The 24,966-nt window shown below is 39.6% G+C and overlaps 1 protein-coding gene across 6 annotated transcripts in view; it reads left to right on the top strand.

The window, feature by feature from the left end:
• Positions 1-1,459: 1,459 nt before the first annotated feature.
• Positions 1,460-24,966, top strand: part of CNOT6L (CCR4-NOT transcription complex subunit 6 like) — a 103,360-nt gene continuing 79,853 nt past the window's right edge. For 3 of the 6 annotated variants that reach the window (XM_009206890.4, XM_003898721.5, XM_009206888.4), the window contains exon 1: positions 2,319-2,447. Coding sequence is in view for 4 of the 6 variants with exons in the window: in XM_003898721.5 (XP_003898770.1) it covers positions 2,443-2,447 (5 nt within the window). In the remaining 2 variants the exon portion in view is untranslated. Of the gene's footprint in view, positions 2,165-2,318; positions 2,519-24,966 lie in introns of those variants that run through there. The other 3 variants (XM_003898722.5, XM_009206887.4, XM_009206889.3) reach the window with 2 other exon arrangements.

Genomic DNA, 24,966 nt, shown 5'->3' with positions numbered 1-24,966 from the left:
ATTTATCGTTAAAGATGCTTAAATCTGTGAGGTTATCACATTATCTGATTTGTATTTTTTCAGGTATTTATTTTCCTCTTTCCTTCCATATTTGGTAGTATTTCTCCTTGGGAGAGAGTGTTTGTGTGCCAAGGAGAAATACTGTGGCAAGATGCCACTGAGGCAGGTCCACTATTTGGACTCCTGAAGTGACTTGCTTGGCTTTTCTGCTTACAAAGTCAAAGATAAGTATTCATTTTATGTCAGCCTAGACTCTTAGTTGAGAAAGAGTGAGACTTCTTCCAGGCTTAAGGACGTTTTGACATGTTTTACAGAAGATGGTGTGGGGCTGGTGTTGCTAGGGAGGGAAATGGAAAATTAACATAGGTAGAAAAGAAAGTAGTCTGTGGTCTTGTGAACTGAGGGGCTTTTTTACTCACTCATTCACTCTTCTTGGTGCCAAGATGAAAGTGGTGCAATAGTTCTGCAATTGTGGACTCTTGTAACAGCTGTTCAGTTTTAGCTAAATGATGATTTGCATTTTTACCGCACCTTTTCCCCCAAGAGAGGAAGGCATTTTACATTCAGTAATAAGGCCTAAGATGAACTGCAACTAACGCAACGTGCTTAGTGTGCTAAACACTCCTATGGGGGGGAAAAATACTGAACATTGCTAATATACCCTTGACCAACACTGGTAAATACACCAGTCCGGGCATGCATTGAGAAAGAGATTAAAATTGTGCAAAACTGCAACAGCAGTACTCTGCCTCTACAGCCGGTGTAATTTGCTTTTCGGACTGCTGGCGGTTAAAAGCTGAAGCTGGCCCACAAAAACAAAAACAAACCCCAGAAACTTAAAGTATCAGAGCCACGTTCACCAAGTAAACATTACTATTTCTAGTTTACATTAGGATGTTTTCATTCTGTAGATGGATGGATAAACTACCAAACAACAAACTAAAGTCTACAACAAGAAGGGAGAATTAGAAAATAGGACCAGGTTATCGCTAAGCGTCACAGGTTCTTTTATTTACCCTTCACGACACAACTTACAGATGTTACACGTTTTAAAAAAAAATCGACCGAAGATGTCAGGAAACATTTCCTTCGGTCACTTCACCTCACCTGGCGTCTCCGCCACCTAAACCTACGCTCCGCTTCGCCGTCAGGTCGCCTCGGGCGAGGAGGGTGCAGTAAACAGCGCCCACACAAGAACCCGGGGTGAGGCGGTTTTCCGTCTCTTCCGCCAAGGCTCTGTGGATGTGGGTTTTTGAAACCCTGCCACTCTTCTCAGCCCCGCTCCTCGCTCAGACCAGGGAAAGACAGTGAGAAAATAGTCAGGGCAAAAGAGAAAACCAACAAGAAGCCCCGGCCTCCGCGCGCGCACCGCGACAAAACGCGGCGCACGGGGGGCGGGGCCAAAGCGCGGCGTAGAAGCTCCGCCCCGTCACCGCCCCGCCTCCTTCCCCTCACCCCAATCCTCCGCGCTGTGGAGTGACTGACTCCCGCCAGCCCCTCCACGTCAATCAACCCTCCTCCTTCTCGCACTCTCTGCACCTTGTTATTAATCTCAATACCGATATCGCCCGGACGTCTCTCCCCCGGCCCTCGGGGGTGTGAACGTGTGTGAGCGGAAGCGAAGGCACCGAAAGCTGGCGTCTCTGTTCAACCGCGGCCCCAGCAGCACCCGGCGCAGCAGCAACCCCCGCAGCGGCGGCAGCCCAAGCACCAGGAGGCCAAGGCCAAGGCCAGGCTCTGCGTGGCTCTCGGAGCAATAGCCGCGGCTCCGGCCCTGCGGGGGCGCAGCTTCCTTCGGCTGGGGCCTTCGCGCCGGCGGCCGCGGCCCCGGGGCCTCTCCTGCGCGCCTGGGGTCACTGTCCTCGAAGCCCGGCTGCGCGGCCCTCGTCCCCCTTCCCGTCCCCCGGTCTGTCTCCTTCTCGCTCCCTTCAGCCGCCCTCCGCGCCGCCGCCTCTGCCGTTCGTCAGGCGGCCCGGCCCGGCCCGCCCGCCCCGCATCCCCTCCGGCCGGTGCCTCTCCCCCCGGCGGGCTGCCTGCATGTCTTTGCTGCCCTCAGCCCCGCCGCCACCGCCGCCGCCGCCTCCCCCGCCGCCGCAGCACCAGCACCAGCCGCCCCGTCGCCGCCGCCGCCGCCGCCGCCCGGACCCCGGCGCGCTGAATGCAGGTGAGGAGGGGGCGCGGGCCCCCCGAGACCCCGGGCCCGGGTTCCCTGCGCGCCCGCCCGCGAGTCCCAGGTCTGGGCCCGGTTTGCCGCCGCGGCTTCCCCTCGGGGCGGGCGGGAGCGAGGCCCGCCGTGGGTGTTTGTGTTTGCGTCTGCGGCCGCGGCTCTGGAGGGGAAGCATCTGTGGGGGCCTGGTGCGCGCGCGCGCGCGTGTTTGTGTGTGTGTTTCCCCTGCCGCGGGGAAATGGCTGCTGTTGCTTCTTCTGGGCCAGAGGAAGAGAATGAGGTAGAGTGTTCTTGTGCCTCCGAGTAGGATCGAGAGTGTTGGGAAGAGGAGCGCGTCCCCGGGGAAATGAGGTGGGAGAGAGACAAATGTGCGTGTGGGTGTGCGAGTTGGGACTTTGGCGGGTAGGGGGGCGGCCCGAGGACCCACGGCGAGTGGGTGTGTGTCGGGTGACTGGAGGGGGCGGCGGGGCTGACCCGCGTCTCTTCAGAGGCGGGCGAAGGTTCCGGGGTGTGTGTGTGTGTGTCGGGGGTGGCCCGGGGCCGGGACCCCAGAGTGGCGTGTCCCTCCTGTTTTGTGGCTGAGGCTCCCGAGCCTCGCAGGTGAGAGCTGCTCCTCGGGGGCCGGCCGGGGAGGGCTGAGTGAGTGCGGCACACGCGCGGCAGCGGGGCTGGGAGAGCTGCGGGTCGGTGCCGCGCCGCCGTTCCCCGGCCGCGGCAGGAAGCGCGCCGGCCTGCAGCGCGGCCTAACCGCCTGGGCGCCCGCCCGCCTCCCTGGACGCCTCCCGGGACGCCGAGCCCGCGCGAGCCCACGGCGCTGCTTCGGGCCTGGGCAGGTGAGGGTCGGAGGCGGGACGCGCCGATTGCCGTCGCCGTGGCCGCCTCCGCGTCTCCTGAGAGGCGAAGGCTTATTTTGGCGTTCCAACTGCAAGCCTTCGCCCGGCCGGCTGTGGGACTCGAGGGAAAGTGAATCAGAACAGTTGGGAATCCGCGGTGTCGTGTTCCCTTCTTTTCATCCTTCCCCTAAGGCTGTGTGGAGGGACTGAGTAAATATTTTGGATTTTTGTTGCAAATACTTTGCCGTTGGTAAGTTTTTTTTTTTTTTTTTTTTTAATTAGACAAACATTTTCTTGGAAGGGTTGAGGAAGAAAGGGAAACTGGCTTCCCTGGCCAGTGGTATTGGTGGGACTGGGTGGATTTTGTGCATTTGAAGTTGTTTTATCCTGCCTCCTAGGGGGAGAGGCGTGTACGCGCCGCCGAGCTGAGGAGCTGGGTGAGGAAGAGGAAGTTACTGGAGCTGTCATCCTCCTTAACTCGGCCGGCTATTGAGCTTACACTGTTTAGGTGGATTGTGTTCAGGGAGTTTAGCTGAGCCGTTTGTACACATTGGAAGCACAGTGTTACATTTTACCGTATTGCCTCTAGTTATCTTGTCAATGAAGATAGGCTCAACAAACACGTTTTCCTCAGTCTCCAAAAACTAAATCAAGCAGCCTCTGTCGTCTACTCAGCATGTGCTGCTGGAAAGCTATATTGAGACTAGTCTAAGCAAAACTCAATTGTAAAGATAAACCTGCTGCCAGTAGGTGTACAGTACATTTCAGAGCCAAGTACAAATGGCATTTGGATAATTATTTGCTAATGTGCTTTTCTACTCCAACCTCATTACATTTGTATGTAGTTAGATCATTTAGCTAGAACCCTACTATGGATAAAATCATAATACAGATTCGATCCTTGTAGGCCGTACTCTGTGTCATGGCCAGAGATTGCTCTTTGCACCTGGTCTCACAAAGAAATAGTGTATGCTGTTCACGGGGAAGTGGAGGGAAGAGAAGGAGGGGCGAAGAGCTGTTCTCTATTACCACTACTGGAAAAATAATTTAACACACGCAGTTAGTGGGAAAAGGACTTGTTTTACAGACTTCAGTTAGCATCCCAGCTGTGTGATTTTTCTTAGCTGTTTGACCTTAGGCAACATACCTAGTATCTATAAACCAGAGTTTTATCAGTCACAGAGAGCTAATACCTTTATAGTAAGGTCGTTTTGAGAATAGAATGACAAAACATATGTTTGGCTTACAGTAGATGCTTAGTTAAATTTTAGTTCTGCCTCCTGCAGCCCTGACTATGGGCATTGAAGAACCTTTGCAAGCACAAATATGATTAATTATTTAGAGCAATATTAAGTAACTATAACATAAAAAAGACAATGGAATCTTTCAGAACCCTTCAATGTACAAAAGGTATATATATATAAATGACTTTAGTGTATATGAGAAGTCATTTTTCTAATAATAAAAATGGTCATTAAAATAGCCTAGTCATTTATAAAAATAGTTATACTTAATATTTTTTTCATATTTTCAAATAGACCATCTCTCAGTTTCATTATTCTTTATGATTTTTGTTTTGTAGCCCTGGAAAAAAATTTGCAACCACTATATAGCACATATATGTTTCAATACAGTTAAACGTTAAAAAGGATCAAGGAACCAAAATTTATATAGATCCCTAAAGTTTAAATACTATGAAAAATGCTAGCTCATGTTGACTGATTTTGGTAAACAAAACCTCTTAGAATATTTCTCTGAATGTAAGGTAAAATCCTGGGTCAACTTAACTTTCAATAACTTTCCATTTTTATTATTTTGTCTGGAGTAGGAAACGTGTTCTTAAATTTTAACTGTGCTGTGTGGAAAAAATAATATCATGGAGAGGTATGGAATTTAAGGTAAAGATAACAGAAAAGTTAATATATTGTTTTCTTTTTGTTTTGAGTAAAGACGGGACAAAGAAAATGTGGGAGTTTGGTTTAAATTTGTCATGGCCCTATTTACAAATGCCAGGTTTCCCTGTAAGACTTACGTAATTTATTTGTATCAATAAATAATAAGCTGTAAAAAATCTTATTTTCTAAGATTCAAACTAAAATTTCAATACATTCAGTATAACTTTTATGCATTTTTTTAATATAAAAATTTCTGTGAAGCTAAGAGTCACAGGATGGGGCGGGGGAAGCGCTCATTGAGGGGCTTGAATTTTTGTAAATAACTAGGGGCAACTATTAGAATGCAAAATATGATTTTCTTGAAGTGTGTATGGAGTGTGTATTTACACTGAACAGAATATTCTGCCATATGGTTATATTTAAAGGAATAATTCTTACCTTAAAACTCTAAATGATACTTTTTAATACCTTAGAAACAATGAAATAGAAATGAATTTGCTCTTATTTAGTATTTGATAAAGTAATTTTCATTGGACTTTATTAATTATTTTCAAAGACTTCATAATTTTTTTTTAATTTGGAAGAATTGGTGAGAACGTTTCTGTAGTAATCATGAAAACAGATGATATTGAACTATAAAGATATTTGGATATGAAGTGGAAGTACTAAGGCTATTTAAACTAAAGGAATTATGTTACAACAAAATCAAAGTGGAAACTTGTTTAGATTTTAAAATTTAATGTTACTTAAATGGGTTTTTAAGCAATCTTTCCAAAATATCTGTTATTAATGTCTTTAGGGAGAACTGGAATACTTAGGAATTTCTGTGTGTATTACTTTGGGTAATGCTAATTAGAGTAATAAATACATTCCAAAATTTCAGAGAAGTTTACTTGCTTTCATGACAGTTCAGTGCAGATGTTTACTTGCTTTCATGACAGTTCTACTTGCTTTCATGACAGTTCCAGTGCAGGTGCTCCTGGTTAGCAGATTTCTTGTGGCTTTCCTCTATGTTGTAGTTTAGGAACTCATACAACTTATATCTTGTGACTCCACCATTTCTTAGGGCCTTGAAGTGCTCCTTATTACCTGAAGACCATTTCTTAAGAAACTCTGGACTTAAATGACAAACGTTCCTCCAAATTTTATTGGCAAGATTTGTCACAGAGTCTTATTTGAATGCAAGGGGAGTGGGAAATGTCCCTGGCTGGTGGAAAGCTTGGCCATCTCTGCTACAAGGGGCATTTCATGGTGTTATTGTAGATGTTAGCATATATTTATGAAATTACATCCAAAAGGTGAATTATGGTAGTTAAGAATTGCTTTCCATCTTAAAAAAGTAAAATTGTATGTGAGTGGAGAGTGGTGGGGAGAGGAGAAAGAAGAGTCATAGGAGTGGGATGGTGAAGCTCTCATCATTGAGGGGCTTAAATGACAAGTGAGTTTCTGTAGCTATTTAAAGACATACATTTTTCAGAGAGCATTACAGTTGGATCCTGTAACCTTTAGTGGGTCTCTCCTGTACTATCCAGTTATTGATTGTCATTGTGCTTTAATGAGTTCTGGCAGTTTGAGTTATTTCTCTCTGTATTTTGAAATCAGTTCAGATCAGTAGGACAAAACTCTGAATTTCAGTTTCTGGGTATAGTTTCATAGGAAACACATTTTTTAAATTTTCTTCCTCTGTTATTGGGATAGATGATGATTATTACTTTTACTTTGAGGGAAATCTCATTTAGGTGGACCTTACCATATTCTCTTGTTTGTTGCTGCAGTTTTTATAATTCTAAAGTTATTAAAATTAATACATATGAGCCTTAACCCAGAAAGAACAATAAAATCATCAAGTAAACAACAGAGGCTTAATTATTAATTTGTGCTCATGCTTCATGATGAAAATACTACAACTTTCTTTTACTAACTGCACTGACACTGGATCTCTAATACAGTAAATGGTATTTTGTCACTGAACAACTTTAATTTTGATTGAATCACAATTTATTCTATCATTGCCCAGGGTTATTATAATGTGAAACCTCAGCTCTGGGTCACCTTTACTTATCTTTTATTCTAACAGTTTGGTTAGGGATCTCTGGGGAGTTATATATAATCTCTTTATTTCCTAAAAGGAAGATTTTGGAGTAGTCTGGTTGACTTCTCCATGGTAAATACTTCTCTAATATCTTGCATCTTGAAAATTGAAAACCTAATCTGAGGACCCAGTCTGTACCCATTATTGTACCCAGTTCTAAAGAGAAGTATGAAAGATGTAGAAGAGACTCTTGCAAGGCTTATAGTTTGTGAGTAAAGGAGATAAAGCATATAATTTAGTTACTTCAAAACAAATGAACTAGTGCAAGTCAATACGATATAAACTATAGACATTCTGAGACATAAAATGGAATGTCAGTTGGGTCAGGAATTACTTAAATGGTTGATTTCTTTTGGGCACCTTTTATGAGGTATAATTTAGATAGCTTAGAAGTAATGCATTTAAAGTGTACAGCTCAACAGTTTTTAGTATATTAACAATTGTGCAACCATCACTATAGTTACTTTTAGAACATTTTCATTACCTAAAATATAAATCTTGTATCTTTCAAGAGTCACCCTTCATTCTCTTATGCCCCTAGTTCTGGGCAATTACTGCTTCCTTTCTCTATAGATTTGGCCAATTTTGGACACTTTGTACAAATGCAATCTTAACATATGGTCTTTTATGATAAGCACCTTTCACTTACCATGTTTTCACGGTTCATCCGTGTCATAGCAAGTACTTCATTCTTGTAATGGGTGAATAGTAAGTCAGTGTAAGAATACACCACATTTATCTATTCATGAGCTGATGGACATTCACTTTTTGGCTATTATAAATCATGCCGCCGTGAGCATTCATGTACAAGTTCTTATGTATGTATGTATGTTTTGAATTCTTTTGGATATGTACCTGAGAGTGGAATTGCTGAAACATATACCACTTTGTGTTTAAACTTTTGAGGAACTTGTAGACAGTTTTCCAAAGCAGTTGCAGTATTTTACGTTTCCACCAGCAGTGTATGAGAGCTCTAATTTATCCACTTTGTGCCAACAATTGTTATTATCTCCTTTTTTCATCATAGCTCTCCTAGCGGGTGTGATTTGATCCTGGTTTTGATTTGCATTTCCCTGATGCCTAATGATGCTTTTTATGTGCTATTGGCCGTTTGTATATCCTCTTTGGAGAGAAGTGTGTGAAAAGACTCAAAATCTTTGCCCATTTTTATAATGAGTTTTTTTTTTTAATTACTGAGTTGTAAGAGTCTTTTATATACTCTAGATGTGTCCCTTATATATGATTTGCAAGTATTTTCCTCCATTTTGTAAGTTGTCTTTTCATTTTCCTGATGGTGTCGTTTGAGGCACAAACGTTTTCAGCTTGATGAAGTGAAATTATTGTTATTATTTTGCTGAGCTTTTGGTGTCGTATCTAAGAAATCATTGCCTAATCTAAGGCCACAGAGATTTACTTCTGTGTTTTGTCCTGAGAGTTTTACAGTCTTAACTCTTACATTTAGATCTTTGATCCATTTCGAATTAATTTCTGTACATGATCTGTTATAGAGGTCTAATATTTCTTTGCATGTGGATACTCAGTTGCCCCAGTACCATTTATTGAAAAGATTATTCTTTCTCCATTGAATTGTGTCATCACCCTTGTCCAAAATTAACTAACTGTGTGAGAATTTATTTCTGGACTTTTAATTCTATTTCATTGATTTATATGTTTATCCTTACACTAATATGGTCTCAACTATTGCAGCTTTGTAATTGAGAGTTCTGATTCCTCAAACCTCTCAAACTTTTTCCTTTTGAGAAGAAAAAAAGAAAAACTCTTTTTTTCTTTTTCAAGATTGTTTTGGCTATTTGAACCTCTTGTATTTCCATATCAATTATAGGATCAGCTTGTCAGTTTCTGCAAAGAAGTCAGCTGGAATTTTGATGGAGATTGTGTTAAATCTGTGCATCAATTTTGGGACCACTGCCATCTCAATATTAGGGCTTCCTGTCCATGAACATGGGATGTTTTTCTATTTATTTAGATCTTCTTTGTCAACAGTGTTTCATAGTTTTCAGAATATAAGTTTCATACTTCTGTCGCTGCATTTCTTCCCAAATATTTTATTCTTCCAGATATTGTAAATGGAATTTAAAAAAAATTGGGGGTTTTTTGCATGGCAAGTGTATAAAAATACACTTGATTTATGTTTGTTGATCTCATATCCTGCAACCTTGCTGAATTTCTTAGTTTCATTAGTTTTTGTTTGTTTGTTTGTTTGTTTGTTTGAGACGGAGTCTCACTCTGTCACCCAGGCTGGAGTGCAATGGCGTGTTCTTGGCTCACTGAAACCTCTGCCTCCCGGGTTCAAGTGATTCTCTTGCCTCAGCCTCCCGAGCAGCTGGGATTACAGGCGCCCACCACCATGCCTGGCTAATTTTTGTATTTTTAGTAGGTATGGGGTTTCACTGTCTTGGCCAGGCTGGTCTTGAACTGCTGACCTCGTGATCCACCAGCCTTGGCCTCTCAAAGTGCTGGGATTACAGGTGTGAGCCAGTGCACCCGGCCAGTTTTAATAGTTTTTAAGTGGATTCCATATGATTTTCTACATACGAATATCATGTCACCTTCAAACAAATGATGTTTCAATTCTGCTTTTCCAATATGGATGCATTTTAGTTTATTTTCTTGCTTCATTGCCCTGGATAGAACCTGCAGAACATAATTGAAAAGAAACATCAAGAGAAGTCACTTGACTTGCAGCAAATCCTTGTCTTGCTCCCAATCTTAGGGGGAAAACATTCCATCTTCTTAAGTATGATGTTAGCTGTGTGGTTTTTTTTGTTTGTTTGTTTTTTAAACTGCTCCTTGTGGAGAAGGGCTAGCCCATAGGCAGGCAGTGTGCAGAAAGTAGTGAGCTATAAATTTTTCATGAATAGCCTTTATCAGGTTGAGAAAGTTCATTTCCTAGATTGTTGAGTGTGTGTGTGCGTGTGTGTGTTTGTGAGAGAGTGTTAGGATTGAGTTTTGAGGGAAGTGTGAAATGTGGATTAGAAAAGTAAAGATGCTATGTCAGGTAATAAGGGGCAGATAATAATGCTTAACTTGCTGGAGGAAGAGGGGCTAGCTTTTCCTCCTTTTCCCTGTCCCTTTCTGCCCCATTCCTTTCTTGTTTTTGTTTTTGTTTTTTTGAGACGGAGTATTGCTCTGTCGCCCAGGCTGGAGAGCAGTGGCCTGATCTCAGCTCACTGCAACCTCTGCCTCCCAGGTTCAAGTGATTCTCCTGCCTCAGTCTCCTGAGAAGCTGGGACTATAGGCTAATTTTTGTATTTTTAGTAGAGACGGGGTTTCACTATGTTGGCCAGGCTGGTCTTGAACTCCTGACCTTGTGATCTGCCCGCCTCATCCTCCCAAAGTGCTGGGATTACAGGCGTGAGCCACCGCGCCCGGCCCTTTCTTGATCTTTAATCATCTTCATATCAGTACACATACACATTTGGAGATGGCTTAATCTTTTACTGATCTGAATAATTAAGATTTTTTGAGCAGTGGAAAGTATCGTTTCTGTTGAAAAATACTAAAAAGCATGTGGAGAATTTCTTACTGAGTAGCTTGATAGCTAGGTTTGGAGGGCATCAGAGGAGATACTAAATCATAAATGAAGTGCCAGCCATGGACTTAAAAAGAAGTGAACACAATGGAATTCTTTAGCCATAAAGAATGAAATCCATCTTCAAAAAGAATGAAATCCTGTCATTCTTGGCAACTTGGATGGAACTAAAGGACACTGTGTTAAGTGGAATAAGCCAGGAACAGAAAGGTAAAAACACCACGTATTCTCACTTCTAGGTGGAAGCCAAGAAAAGTCGATCTCGTGGAAGTAAAAAGTAGAAAAGAGGATTCTAGAGGCTGGGAAGGGTAGGGGGAAGAGGGCTAGGGAGAGAGATTGTTAAAGGGCACAAAATTATAGCTAGATGGGGGAGTAAGTTCTGGTGTTCTGTAGCACTGTAGGATGACTATAGTTAACAATATTATTATGTAGTTTCAAATAGCCAGAAGGAAAATACTGAATGTTCCAAATGCAAAGAAATGATAAGTGTTTGAGATAATGGATATGCTAATTGCCTTGATCTGATTGCTACACATTGTATGTATGGAAACATCACTGTGTACCCCGTACATATATACAATTAAATGCCAATTAAAAAAATTTAAAAAGTAAGCAAACATTTGCCATATTGGGGCTATGGTTAATAAAAAATTTTATGTTTAGTTTAATGTACTTTGAATCTAGCTGTCAGCTGACATTCTCCCACCCTAAACATTTCAGCATCAATGGCTTTGTTTTTATAAGTTTTCTTTATAATTTTCTAATTTAACAAATTTCATAGGAAACTTTGCTTAGTAAGGTAAAGTTGTGTTTCCCTTTGATGTGGTGATTACCCTTTGTTTACTTTTTGAAATTTTAATTGTGTTCCCATGCAGCCATTTTCTGATTAGATAAATATTTTTAAAAATTTTTATTTTTGTCTTTCATGTATAGCTCTGAGAAGTTAACTTTGAGTTTAGCTAAGAATATTCCTGTTAACAGGTGAAATTGGAAAGTGGTAATAGAATTTTTATTTTGTATTTTTTTTTGTAGCAGGATTATTTTCATTAATTCTTTTTAGTCCACTTTAAAATTTTGGTACAGATAAAATTTATAATTATTTTTTAAAAAATAAGTAGTTTGTGTTGCTCTATGAGAAACTCATTATTTGTACTGAATAGATGCCTGGTAATTTGGGGCTTTCAAATATTGTTTTCATTTATTAACAATTGAAATTGGTGACACAAAATAGAGATTAAAACACTTTATGTTCCTTATAGTCATCTTTTGCAGAGAGAACCTCCCTCTCTAATCTTAAAGTTTAAACTCTATTTTTCTCTTTCCCATATTACTTAAATAGATTTCCGAAATGAGTAACATAAATTAGAGTTATATAATACCAGCTACAAATACTGCTAAAAGAATAGAACTAAATTTAGTATATCCCAACTTTAATGTCTCTCTATACAAAGACTTTGTTGGAATCTCATATCCATTGCTTTCTGATCATAATGTTTATTATATTTAACAAAGCAAAACCCAGAAATTACTTACAGGGTATGTTCTTCTATAGGTTCATATTTAGTACAATCTTCTGTAATATCTACATATAATTTTGTGGAACAACATAATGTGAGTTATATACAGAATGGTAGCCTTGAAACACTGTAAGAATTTGAATCACCAAAAGTATAACCTGTTAATTAATATTTATTAAGCTTCTATTTGTTATAGACTATTGTATTCAGGGTTCTGGGGAATAAAAAGAAATGCAGAATAATCTTTCTACCAGGGAGTGAAACTAATATTTATTTGACTACTGAGTACCAAGGAATGTGAAAAGCCACTCCCCTCCTTCCCTTTAAATGTGTAATCTAAATTATTCTTCTTGAAAATCCTATGAGAGAGGCAGTATGATTCTCATTCTAAAGCTGGTTAAGAAAGTGAGCCTTGGATCATCCACTTTCTAGCTCTACAGAAACTCATTTAACCTCTCCATGCTTCAGTTTTCTCATCTGTCATAGGGCGATAATATTCCTTATCTTGTAGAGTTTTATGAGGATTAAATGATGTACTGTAAAGTATTTAGGACACTACCTGGCACATCTGTAGTAAAAAACCAAAGTAAAAATCAATACACGTACACTATTACTGTTTCCTATTAGGAAAGAAGTTAATTAACATGCCCAAGATTACAACCAGATCTATTTGAATTTAAAACACTCTTATAGTATAATGCTTACACTTATAGGACGTTTAAGTTTGGATCTAGTAAACAAGTGAAGGCAGAATATGCTAAGTAACTAATATTAAGTGCTATGACATACAGAGTACATATGGATTTTAAACTACAGGCATAAGTAAGAGAGGAGATAAATGTTGCTCTTGCCTTTATGATGAGAAGAAAGGCAGAGAAAAAATTAATAGACAACTGCAGTATCTTCCTTGCTAGTCTACAACTTCCATTATATCTCATTTAACATCTTTTCCTTTATATACATTGTCACTAGGGAAATCCTTGTAAAATTCATCCCACATTGCTTACATTCTCTACTTGTAATCCTTTACTAATAATAGTTAGTGTTTTCTGGTTACCTACTATGGGGCTAGGGTAGGAGACAACAAGCTTCTCTTCTTTCCTCTTTTGTCTTCTCTTTCCTTCCTTTTTTTTTTTTTTTTTTAAATGGTAGAGTCCCACTCTCACCCAGGCTGGGGTGCAGTGGCATGATCTCAGCTCGCTGCAACCTCTGCCTCCCAGGTTCAAGCAATTCTTCTGCCTCAGCCTCCCGAGAAGCTGGGGTGGCAGGCGCACACCACCACACCACACCTCACTAATTTTTGTATTTTTACTGGAGATGGGGTTTCACCATGTTGGCCAGGCTGGTCTCGAACTCCTGACCTCAAATGATCCCGCCTCAGCCTCCCAAAGTTTTGGGATTACAGACATGAGCCACCACGCCAGGCCTAGCAAGCTTTTTTCTGTGAAGGGACAGATGTAAATATTTTGGCTTTTTGGGTCATGTAAGATCTCTGTTGCATATTCTTTTTTGCTGTAATTTTTTGTTTTTTAACAATCCTTTAATTTTTGTTGTTGTAATTCTTTTTTAACAATCCTTTAAGAATGTAAAAGCCATTCTTTGCTGCCAAATCAGTCTGGATGCAGTTTATTGACTGACCCTATGCAAGGAGATTTACGTGAACTCATTTCTTTTTGTAACAATCCTGGTAAAGTTGATATTATTAATTTCTACTTTACAGTTGAGGAAATTGAAGCTTAGAGAGGCAGATTTGATGAAGGTCAAGTAAGTGATAGATTGAGGCCACTGGAATACCTAAACTTGTGTACTCTCTAGGATGTCTTGCTGCTTCTTGTTACTTTTAAATAAGATGCAGATTTCTTAGCATTATATGTAAGGGCCATGATGATCTTGTCTTTGCTTACTTTTCTAGTTTTTGTATTTGTTACTCCTCTCTCTCACATATTCTGTAGTGAGTGACTTACAGCCTGGTCTGTGCTTTATATATGCCTACAATACCTTATAAACTTTATCACCTCATTGATTTATTTAATAATCTACCTCTGGTACTGTCTACTCTGGGAAACCTCACTTGGTACTTCCAGTCCTGCTTTATGAACTTTTTCTGTGCTCTTCTAGCATTCTGTGCATTCTTCATTGATAACACTTACTACATTGCCTTGTGTTTGACTTGGGTTTATGTCTCTGTTTTGCATTAGACTGTGAGTTTTTTTTTTTTAAGAGATGGAGATCTGGCTATGTTGCCCAGGCTGGCCTTGCATTCCTGAGCTCAACAGATCCTCCCCCTGTAGCCTTAGATTGTAGGATTTTTTTTTTTTTTTTTGAGATGGAGTCTTGCTCTGTCGCCATGCTGGAGTGCAGTGGCGTGATCTCAGCTCACTGCAACCTCTGACTCCCTGGTTCAAGCGATTCTTTTGCCTCAGCCTCGGGAGTAGCTGGGATTGCAGGCACGCACCACCACGCCCAGTTAACCGAGGCGGGTGGATCACCAGGTCAGAAGATGGAGACCATCCTGGCCAATATGGTGAAATCCCATCTCTACTGAAAATACAAAAGATTGTGAGATTTTTAAGGGCACAGATGATATATGCCTCACCTTTGTAGCTCAAGTGTTTGATACATAGTAGGGGCTTAATACAGAGTTTGGCATATAGTAAGGAATTGGAAAGTGTTTATTAAATGAATGAGTAATTAAATGGCATTACAGACATGGAAATCATATCAACAGATCTATAGTTTCAGAAAAATGAGTCCAGGTTCAAGGGTGGTGGTAAGTGGGAAAGTAAGCAAATTTCTGGTTAACTTCTAGGGCTTGAGTGGAAACATGAGATTAATAAGGCAAATTGGAGCATGATCATGGAGGGGCTTGAATATCTTGGTAAGGAATTTTAATTTTGTTCTGGAGTCATTGATACAAAGATTTCAACTCTAGAGCGCAGGTGGTTTTTAAATCCGTAACCTCGGTTCTCTTAATGCACAAATTGTATGTTGTAATACTGTTTTAGATGTTTTGTAGAACATTCATTTACCTACGCAATTGTTTTGATTAATAGATACTGCAAGATGTAGCTCTAGAATATCATAATTATCAGTACTACTATTAAAGACATTGGGAGCCATGGAATGATTTTGAGCAGGTTGGTGGCAGTTTGAAATTAATTTTTTTGTTTTTTTTTTGAGACGGAGTTTTGCTCTTGTTGCCTAGGCTGGAGTGCAATGGCGCGATCTCGGTTCCCTGCAACCTCCGCCTCCCGCGTTCAAATGATTCTCCTGACTCAGCCTTCCCAGTACCTGGGATTACAGGCATGCACCACCATGCCCAGCTAATTTTGTATTTTTAGTAGAGATGGGGTTTCTCCATGTTGGTCAGGCTGATCTCGAACTCCAGACCTCAGTTGATCTGCCCGCCTTGGCCTCCCAAAGTGCTGGGATTATAGGCGTGAGCCACTGTGCCCGACCTGAAGTTAATTTTTTAAGAAGATTAATCTAATTGAGGTATTCACAATCAGCTGAGGAGATGGGACTGGAAAGAAGGAGGCCTTTTTAAAAAAAGTTAAAATATAAAGTGGTAAGTCAAGAAATAGATCTACATAATGATTGACTATGAGGAAGTCAGAGATGAATAAGAAAAACTGAAGAGGCAGGTCAAGGAAGAAAATTGTGTATTTTGTGTTAAATAGATTGCTGTGAATTCTATTGGAGTGATTTCTATTGTTGCGTGAATTTGGGCTCTGCTTACTTTATGCTTGAATGATTAGAATATCCTCGTGATTGGTTTCCCTTCCTGCCACTAATGCATGGATTCTTAATCTTTAGTGCTGTGGACCTTTTTTCAGTCTGAAGAAGGCAGTGAATCCATTGTAGAATAATAATTTTAAATGAGTGAAATAAAATAAATAGGACTTAAAAGGAACTTGTTACATTGAAATACCAAAATATGATATAGTAATATATATACTTCTCTATTAATACGGTTAGGTAACATCTTGCAATGAGTCTAATAACTACCATAATTTTGGAGTACTGGTACATATACTTTGAGATTTCTGTAACAACTATAATATGAAATGAAAATGTACTTCTGTTAGTGACAAAAATCACAGGTACTGCTAATACTATTATGGTAGATTATTTAGGTTTGCATGAAAATTTTAGAGATTAGTGAAAATGGCGATGTAATTTTTTTCTATATAAATTTGCAGGTTTCCTGAGATTTATGGAACCCAGGTTTATTATCTTTGTCTGTATTGTCTCCTGTTTTACCCTCTTCTATGTATTTTTGTCATAGTAATGTAGTTTTCTTTGCAGATGGTAGTATTTTTATTGCATCATGTCTGTTTTGGGAAGTAATATGTGTTCTTTGAAAAAAAAATTCAAATGATAATAAAACGCATAATTTTCTGGTTATCCTGCTTCATGGCGATCAAGCTTGTTAGTAGTATAATATATACAGTAGTCTATTGGTATAGAGAGGATTGGTTTCATGACCCTGTGTATGCCTAAATCCATGCATACGTACTCAGGTCCTGCCATGTGTATGAAAAATTGGCCCTCTGTGTACATGGGTTTCTCATCTCACGAGTGCTATATTTTCCATCTGTGGTTGGTTAAAAAAAAATCCTCACATGAGTGAACCTGTGCAGTTCAAACCCATGTTGTTCAAGGCTAAGCAGTAGTACTGTTATCTGTTTTTGGTCAATGTATACTTCCATAACTACAAAAACATAACTGAAATAGATTCATATTGTGTATACTGTTTTTAATTTGCTTTTTTATTTGAAAATATCTTTTTTCATTAATAAATACACCTCATGCTTTAAAACTGGATAAAAATTGAGATATGTATTATATAACACAAATATTCACCATTTTGAAGTGTATATTTCAGTGGTTTTAGTACATTCACTGTGTTGCGAACCACCACTACTGGCAAATTCCAGATGGTTTCCATCACCCACAAAAGAAACCTTATATTTAATATCAGTTAGTTCCAGTTCCCCCATCCATTGACAATTTCTACTCTACTTTCTGTCTCTATGGATTTGCTTCTTCTAGGCATTTAATATAAGTAGAATCATATAATATGTGACTGTGTCTGCTTTTTTCACTTAGCATAATATTTTCAAGATTAATTCATGTTGTCGCATGTAACAGTATTTCATTCCTTTTTTTTTTGAGATGGGGTCTTGCTGCATCACCCAGGCTGGAGTGCAGTGGCGCGCTATATCGGTTCACTACAACCTCCGCCTCCCAGGTCAAGCAATTCTCCTGCCTCAGCCTCCCGAGTAGCTGGGATTACAGGAGCCCGCCACCGCGCCTGGCTCATTTTTTGTATTTTTAGTAGAGACGGGGTTTTACCATGTTGGCCAGGCTGGTCTCGAACTCCTGACTTCAGGTGATCCGCCTACTTCGGCCTCCTTAAGTGCTGGCCAAAGTGCTGAGATTACAGGCATGAGCCACTGTGCCCGGCCAATATTTCATTCCTTTTTATGAGTGAGCAATATATTATTATACATAGTTATTATAAATAATTCATGTATATGGTTTTGTGAAGATGTATGTTTTCATTTCTCTTGGGTGTATACCTAGAAGTGGAATTGCTGGGTCATATGTATTTCTGTGTTTTAACTTTTTGAGGAATTGACAGGCTTTTCCAAAGCAGCAGTGCCATTTTACATTTCCACACCTCGTGTTTTTTTTTTTTTTTTTTTGAAATGGAGTGTCGCTCTTGTTGACAGGCTGGAGTGCAATGTCGCTATCTTGGCTCACTGAAGCCTGGCCTCCTGGATTCAAGCGTTTCTCCTGCCTCAGCCTCCTGAGTAGCTGGGATTACAGGCATGTGCCACCACTCCCGGCTAATTTTGTATTTTTAGTGGAGATGGGATTTCTCCATGTTGGTCAGGCTGGTCTTGAACTCCCAACCTCAGATGATCCGCCTGCCTCAGCCTCCCAAAGTGATGAGATTATAGGCATGAGCAACCGCACCTGGCCCTACCTCATGCTTTTTAACGGCTTCATTGTAATTCATTTTATTGATGTCCTATCATTCAATCCCCTGTTGATTGACTATTTATTTCTGTATTTTTGAGGGTTATCAATACTAATGTAATGAAAAAACTTGTATAAACACCTTTGCACACTTTTTTAAAGTGCAAATTTTTAGGAAAGAAATTGCTGGATCAGAGTAATTACACATTTAAGATTTGATACATCTTGTCAGATTGCCCTTTAGAAATGTTTTATAAAATTTACTCCCAACAATTGTGTAATGTATGCTTATTTTCCCAAACTCATACTCACATTATTAATTTTTGTCATTTTGATAACAAAAAGTCATACATATTTTAAATTTTGGAATGTGTTAATTATAGTGGAGGTAATTTTTTTTTTTTGGCCATGCATTCTTTTGTGATTTGCCTGATCATGACCTTTACCCTAAATTTTTCTATTGGGTGTCTGTATTTTTTTCTTATTGCTTTGTTAATAGCTATTTACATTTTAGAAACATTACCTTATTGCTCATTATCAATATTGCAGAGACTTTGTTCCAGTTTCTTGTTTATATTTTGATTTTGTTTATGACTTTGCTCTTTGCCTTATAGACATTAAAGTTTTAAAATACTGTTTATCATTCCTTATAAAAGGCCTTTGCCTTGCTTAGAATAAGTTTTCTGCACCCAAAGATTATAAAATATTTTCTCCACATTTTCTTCTGGGAATGTCTGAAATTTGGCATGATTTTGTAGAAGCTTGGATTTTGTATTTGGTCTTAACTATGTTAAAATTCCTGTCTAGCCACTTACTAGCTGTGAGATGTTAGATGTCTGCACAACTTCTCTGTATCTCAGCTTCCTCATCTGTAAAATGATAGTTGATAGTTGGGGTCTATACTTTTGGTGAAGTTAAATGCAGTAATTCAAATTCTCTAGCATACCATCTGGGCACATACAGGGTGTTCAGTGCATTTTTTCTTTTCTCTCTCATTCGTAAACTCTATCAGTCTAATTAAAATCTGGTCCAGAAGATAAGGGAGGGGAAAGTTTCAAGAAATAATATCCTTAGTTTTCGAAGCCAGAGAAACCATGTGGGATGAGTGCTGGTTGAAAAGGAGATTGAAAATTCATTTAGTAATTAGGAAGTCATTTATGTTTAATGAAAACATATTTTAGTAGCATAAGAGGCATATTTTAATACAAAGAAGACTAAAACCTATATAACATACATAAAGGATATGTGCATATGCAACATGTATTCGTCATGATTTGTAATATTTGGGAGAAATAGTTGTAACTCTACTCTTTTCTTCTTGTTGGAATACTGGTAAGAGGATAGAGAATCAATGCTGACATACAGTATATTTATATTGTATGTATAAGTTGTATATAAATTTAGGTAATTTTTGCTATTAATAGTTACAAATTACTGTATTTGTAACACACCTCACAATCATCTGTTTTAGAACAGATGATTTAGCTCCATTGGAATCTTCTTAGTAGCTTTATAATGGACTTTAATGGAATTTACACATATTCTTCAGTAAATTGAAATTATGCGTAAATATTGTTATATTTCTTTTGTGGAAAGCAAGTTTAAATACATTTTAGAAAGAAACGGGACATAAATGTTTACAATATGGTAGTCATTGTTTACATTTTTGTCATCTTGTTTCGTGAACTATAAGGATTTTAGGGTAGGGGGACATAGTTTTTGCTATATTGCCCAGGCTGGAATACAGTGGCTATTCGCAGATGCAACCATAGTTCACTATAGCCTTGGGCTCCTGACTTCAAGCAATCCTCCTGCCTAAGCCTCTGAGTAGCCAGGACTACAGGCACATGCAAGGTGCATGACTTATCCTGGGTTTTTGATAAATATTCATAAAATGTTACATTCCCCCCCCCCCCGCCTTTTGTCTTCTGATAAAATAACTTCGAAATAAAGGTTTTAAGATTTGTTAAGAAAAATAAATAAATCCTCCTCTAGTGGAATAATATTAGACATGGATTCTCTGCAATTTGGTTTCAGAAAATGATATCAAATTCTATTCCTTGACTCTTAGTAACTATCTAAAAAATTTTTTTAGTATGTTGTATGTATACTGTCATTATTTTGTCAGCTTCAAAACAAGAAGAAGGAAATTATTCCATATTGGTTAGCTCAGGAGGAAGGTAATGAGTTTTAAGTAACAAAACAGGAAATTAGCTCCTCTGTGACCTTTGATGAGTTTGTGAAGCTGGCGTTTTGAGTGCAGGATTGAAATTGTGAAGAGCATTATATTTAGTTTGCTTTGTTGCTTTTGCAGAGTATCTTTTTGCCAAGAAAACCTAGGAATTGAAGTTAAAGGCTCTGCTACCTTCATGGGAAATGAACAATACTCTTCCTTCTGCTGGCAAAATCTGGGTGTCTATATTTTTCAGTGGCTGGTTTTTGCTTTCACATAGGGTCAGAGTATCCTTTTCCTGGAACCAAGCTTGACTCAAAGCCATTGTAAGTTCTCTTGTTCTTTATCCTTCTAATCAACTATTTTCGGAGCTATTTTAAAGTTGACACCCCTTCCCTTCTAACCTTTTCGCTCAATACAAAGCACCACCTTCTTGGCAGTCATTTGTATGAGTAGAGTGGATACTTTTATAGGCATTTTATTCATGCCAAAAAGTTAAGGGTTAGCTCTTTGTTTAATGCTAGTTGTTTTGGATCAATGTGAGTCAGCATTGGCCTTACCTTTCTTTTAAATCCTTCTGTAATTAAGATGTTGGTACCTTGGAACCCTTTCCTGGATGGAGCTTTTCTTTATCAAGTTTTATCTCAGACAGTTGGGTTACTAAGATTTTTCTGTCTTACTCTACTGTTTTTAATGGAGACTTGTAGATTTTAGATATGGCTTATACACATTCTAAACCCTGGTTCTCAGGATAGTCATACTAGTTTTAACACGTCTTTATGCATCTTTTATGTTTATCTGACATTAAAATATTGTATAATTTGGTTCAGATCAAAAGTATGGGATGGCTGTTACATCTATTCTCAGACTTTCATATTGTTCAAAACTTTGTATACAAGACTTTTTTTTTTTTTTTAAGAGACAGAGTCTTGCCTTGTTGCTCAAGCCGGAGTGCAGTGGCATGATTATAAGCTCATTGACCTCCTGGGCTCAAGTAATCCTCCTACCTAAGCCTCCCAAGAAGCTAGTGCTCACTCACAGTCACATGCTACTGTGCCTGGCTACTTTAAAAACAAAAAAATTTTTTTTGGGTAGAGGTAGGGTCTCACTGTGTTACCCAGGCTGGCCTTGAATGCTTGGGCTCAAGCAGTCCTCCCACCTTGGCCTCCCAAAGTGCTGGAATTATAGGTGTGAGCCATAACACCTGCCTTTGTATAAGACTTAATTTAAAATATTTTCCTGAAGAAATAGAAAAGCTAAAGTAATTAGCTTTATGAAAAGGATTCATTAGTTCAGTTTTTGATACTATCAAGTTCAGTTTTCTAGTAATTAAAACCAATTTCTAGAATTAGTTTTTTTTTTTTTTTTGATGGAGTACAACATTCTTAGTTTATATACAGGTGATTGTTTATATAAACAAACAGATATTACATTTGTGAAAAAATACTCAGTTCTTGGATTTGCCATATACCACCAGAGAGGCAGAGCCCGAAATTGGAAGATAGGAAAGGGAAAAAGATGAAGGATTTTATATGAAGTGTTAGAATGTTACTTAAGTTTTTTTCACATTAAAGCATTGACTAAATCTACTTTTTCTAGAGGATTTGTTACTTGGAATGAAAGATCTCTTATACACTTGGTTTAAAATAGATGATATGTGATCCTTTTGTACAGGTACCCTTGCAACATCTTAGTTTGGGTCTGAATGTGTTCCTTTTTTTTTTTTTTTTAAATACATAGTTTCACTCCCCTCACCCAGGCTGCAGTGCAGTGGCACGATCTCAGCTCACTGCAACCTCCGCCTCCTGAGTTCAGGCAACTCTCCTGTCCTATCTCACCTTCTGAGTAACCGGGATTACAGGCGCCCACCACCATGCCCAGCTACTTTCTGTATTTTTAGTAGAGACAGAGTTTCACCATGTTGGCAAGGCTGGTCTTGAACTCTTGACCTCAGGTGATCCACCTGCCTCGGTCTCCGAAAGTGCTGGGATTACAGGCGTGAGCTAACACACCCGTCCTGAACATACTACTTTTGACCTTGTTTATACTAGCCTAGGCTGGAGTACAGTGGCATGAGCATGGCTCACTGCAGCCTCAACCTCCTGGGCTCAAGTAATCTTCCTGAGTAGCTAGGACTACAGGTGCATGCCACCGTGCCCAGCAAACTTTGTTTTTTTGTAGAGACAGGAACTTGGTATGTTGCCCAGGCTGGTCTTGAACTACTGGCCTGAAATAATCCTCTCACCTTGTCCTCCCAAAGTGTTGGGATTACAGTCATGAGCCACTGTGCTTGGCCTGTTTAACAATTTCCAGCTTGGGGCTATTATAAGTAAAGCTATAAGAATATTTGAGTTCAGTTGAGTCTTTGGGTGAACAAATGTTTTCATTTTTCTTGGGTAAATACCTAGGAGTGGAATGCCTGGATCATATGGTAGCTGCATTTTTTTTTTTTTTTTTTTTGAGACGGAGTCTCGCTCTGTCGCCCAGGCTGGAGTGCAGTGGCCGGATCTCAGCTCACTGCAAGCTCCGCCTCCTGGGTTCACGCCATTCTCCTGCCTCAGCCTCCTGAGTAGCTGGGACTACAGGCGCCCACCACCTCGCCCGGCTAGTTTTTTGTATTTTTTAGTAGAGACGGGGTTTCACTGTGTCAGCCAGGATGGTCTCGATCTCCTGACCTCGTGATCTGCCCATCTTGGCCTCCCAAAGTGCTGGGACTACAGGCTTGAGCCACCGCGCCCGGCCGGTAGCTGCATATTTAACTTTTTTCTTTTTTTGAGATAGGGTCTTGCTCCTTCACTCAGGCTGCAGTGCAGTTGTGTGATCATGGCACATTGTAGCCTTGACCTCCCAGGCTCAAGCAATCCTTCTACCTTGGCTGCCTTAGTAGCTGGAATCACAGGTGCACACCACCATGCCTGGCTTTTTTTTTTTTTTTTTTAATTGAAATGGGGTCTTACTATGTTGCCCAGGCTCATGCTGAACTCCTGACTCAAGCAGTCCTTCCACCTCGGCCTCCCAAAGTGTTGGGATTATACGTGTGAGCCACTGTGCCTGGCCTGTTTACCTTTTTAAGAAACCTTCAAACTTTTCCCCAAAGTTGGAGAATTTTGCATTCTCATCTGTAGTGTGTGAAAGTTTCGGTTGTTTTCTTGCTCGATTTTTAAAAAACGTAGCCATTCTAATAGGCCAAAGTATAGAGTAGAATCTCATTGTGGTTTAATTTTCACTTCTCTAATGACTAAAGCATCTTACGTACTTTTTAACCATCAATATATCTTCTTTGAAGTGTCTATTAAAATGCTTTGCCCATTAGAAATTTTTTTATTGCTGAATTTTGACAGTTCTTTATGTTGGACATACATTCTTTATCATATACATGATTTGTAAATATTTTTTCCCAGTGTGTGGGTTATTTTCTTTTTTAAAAAAAATCGTTTATATATTTTAGAGACAAGATTTCAATCTGTTGCCAAGGCTGGAGTGCAATGGCATGATCATAGCTCACTGCAGCCTCTGGGCTCAAGCAGTCGTCCTGCCTCAGCCTCCTGAGTAGCTAGGACTGTAGGCACCTGGCTGATTTTGTATTAGTTTTGTGAAGATGGGGTCTGGCTGTATTTGCCCAGGCTGGTCTTGAACTCCTGGTCTCCAGTGCTCCTCCTTCCTTGGCCTCCCAAAGTATTGGGATTACAGACAGGAGCCATTATGCCTAGCCTATTTTCTTAATAATGTTTTTCAAAGAGCAAAAGTTCTTGATTTTGATGAAGTCTGACTTATCATTTTTTTGTTTTATAGATCATGCTTTTGTTTTGGTGTTGAAGAAATCCTTGCCAAAGTCATAGTCACCAAGGTTTTCTTCTGTGTTTTCTTCTAGATATTTTATAATTTTGGCTCTGTGATCCATGTTGAGCATAGAGTTGTCCCACCCTTATTTGTGGGGGATATATATTCCAAGACCCTCAGTGGATGCCTAAAACTGCAGTTACCACATGAATTTCTGTTTCCTTCTTCACAATGTTATGGGTAGAAGATTAATTCTTACCATAGATCTTGGCAGCCTCACTATACGATTTTTTTCTTCTCTTATTAAATTGAAAGTTTTCACCTTTTCACTTAAAAAGGAAGCCTCTTATGGTTTCTCTTTGGCATATCTGAATTTCCAGCATCACTACTCGTGCTTTGGGGCCATTATTAAGTAAAATAAGGGTTTCTTAAACACACTGTGAGACTGACAGTCTGATAACTGAGACAGATACTGATTGACTAATGGGCAGGTATACTAAACAGTGTGAATATGCTGGACAAAGGGATGAATCATGTCCAAGCAGGACTGAACGAGACAGCATGGGATTTCATCACACTACGCAGACTGGCACACAATTTAAAACTTGTGAATTGTTTATTTCTCGAATTTTCCATTTAATATCTTCTGACCCAGTTGGCTACAGGTTACAAACTGCAGTGAAACTGTAGATAAGGGATGGGAATGGGGGGGCTACTGTTTTTTTTTTTTAATATATATATAGTATGAGGTAAAGTTTGAGGTTCATTTGTTTAAAATATGATAATCTAATTGCTCCAGCACTATTAGTTAAAGATTATCCTCCCCACTGAATATCCTTGGCAGGTTTTTTTTTTTTTTTTTTTTAAATAAGGACTTTCTCTGTCAGGCTGGAGTGCAGTGGCACCATCATGGCTCAGTGCAGCGGCACCATCATGGCTCATTGCAGCCTGGACCTCCCAGGCTCAAG

This window comes from Papio anubis, chromosome 3, assembly GCF_008728515.1.
Source record: "Papio anubis isolate 15944 chromosome 3, Panubis1.0, whole genome shotgun sequence".
NCBI lineage: Eukaryota > Metazoa > Chordata > Mammalia > Primates > Cercopithecidae > Papio > Papio anubis.
Note: the sequence above shows the minus strand (reverse complement) of the source record. Positions and strands in the feature narration are given on the sequence as shown.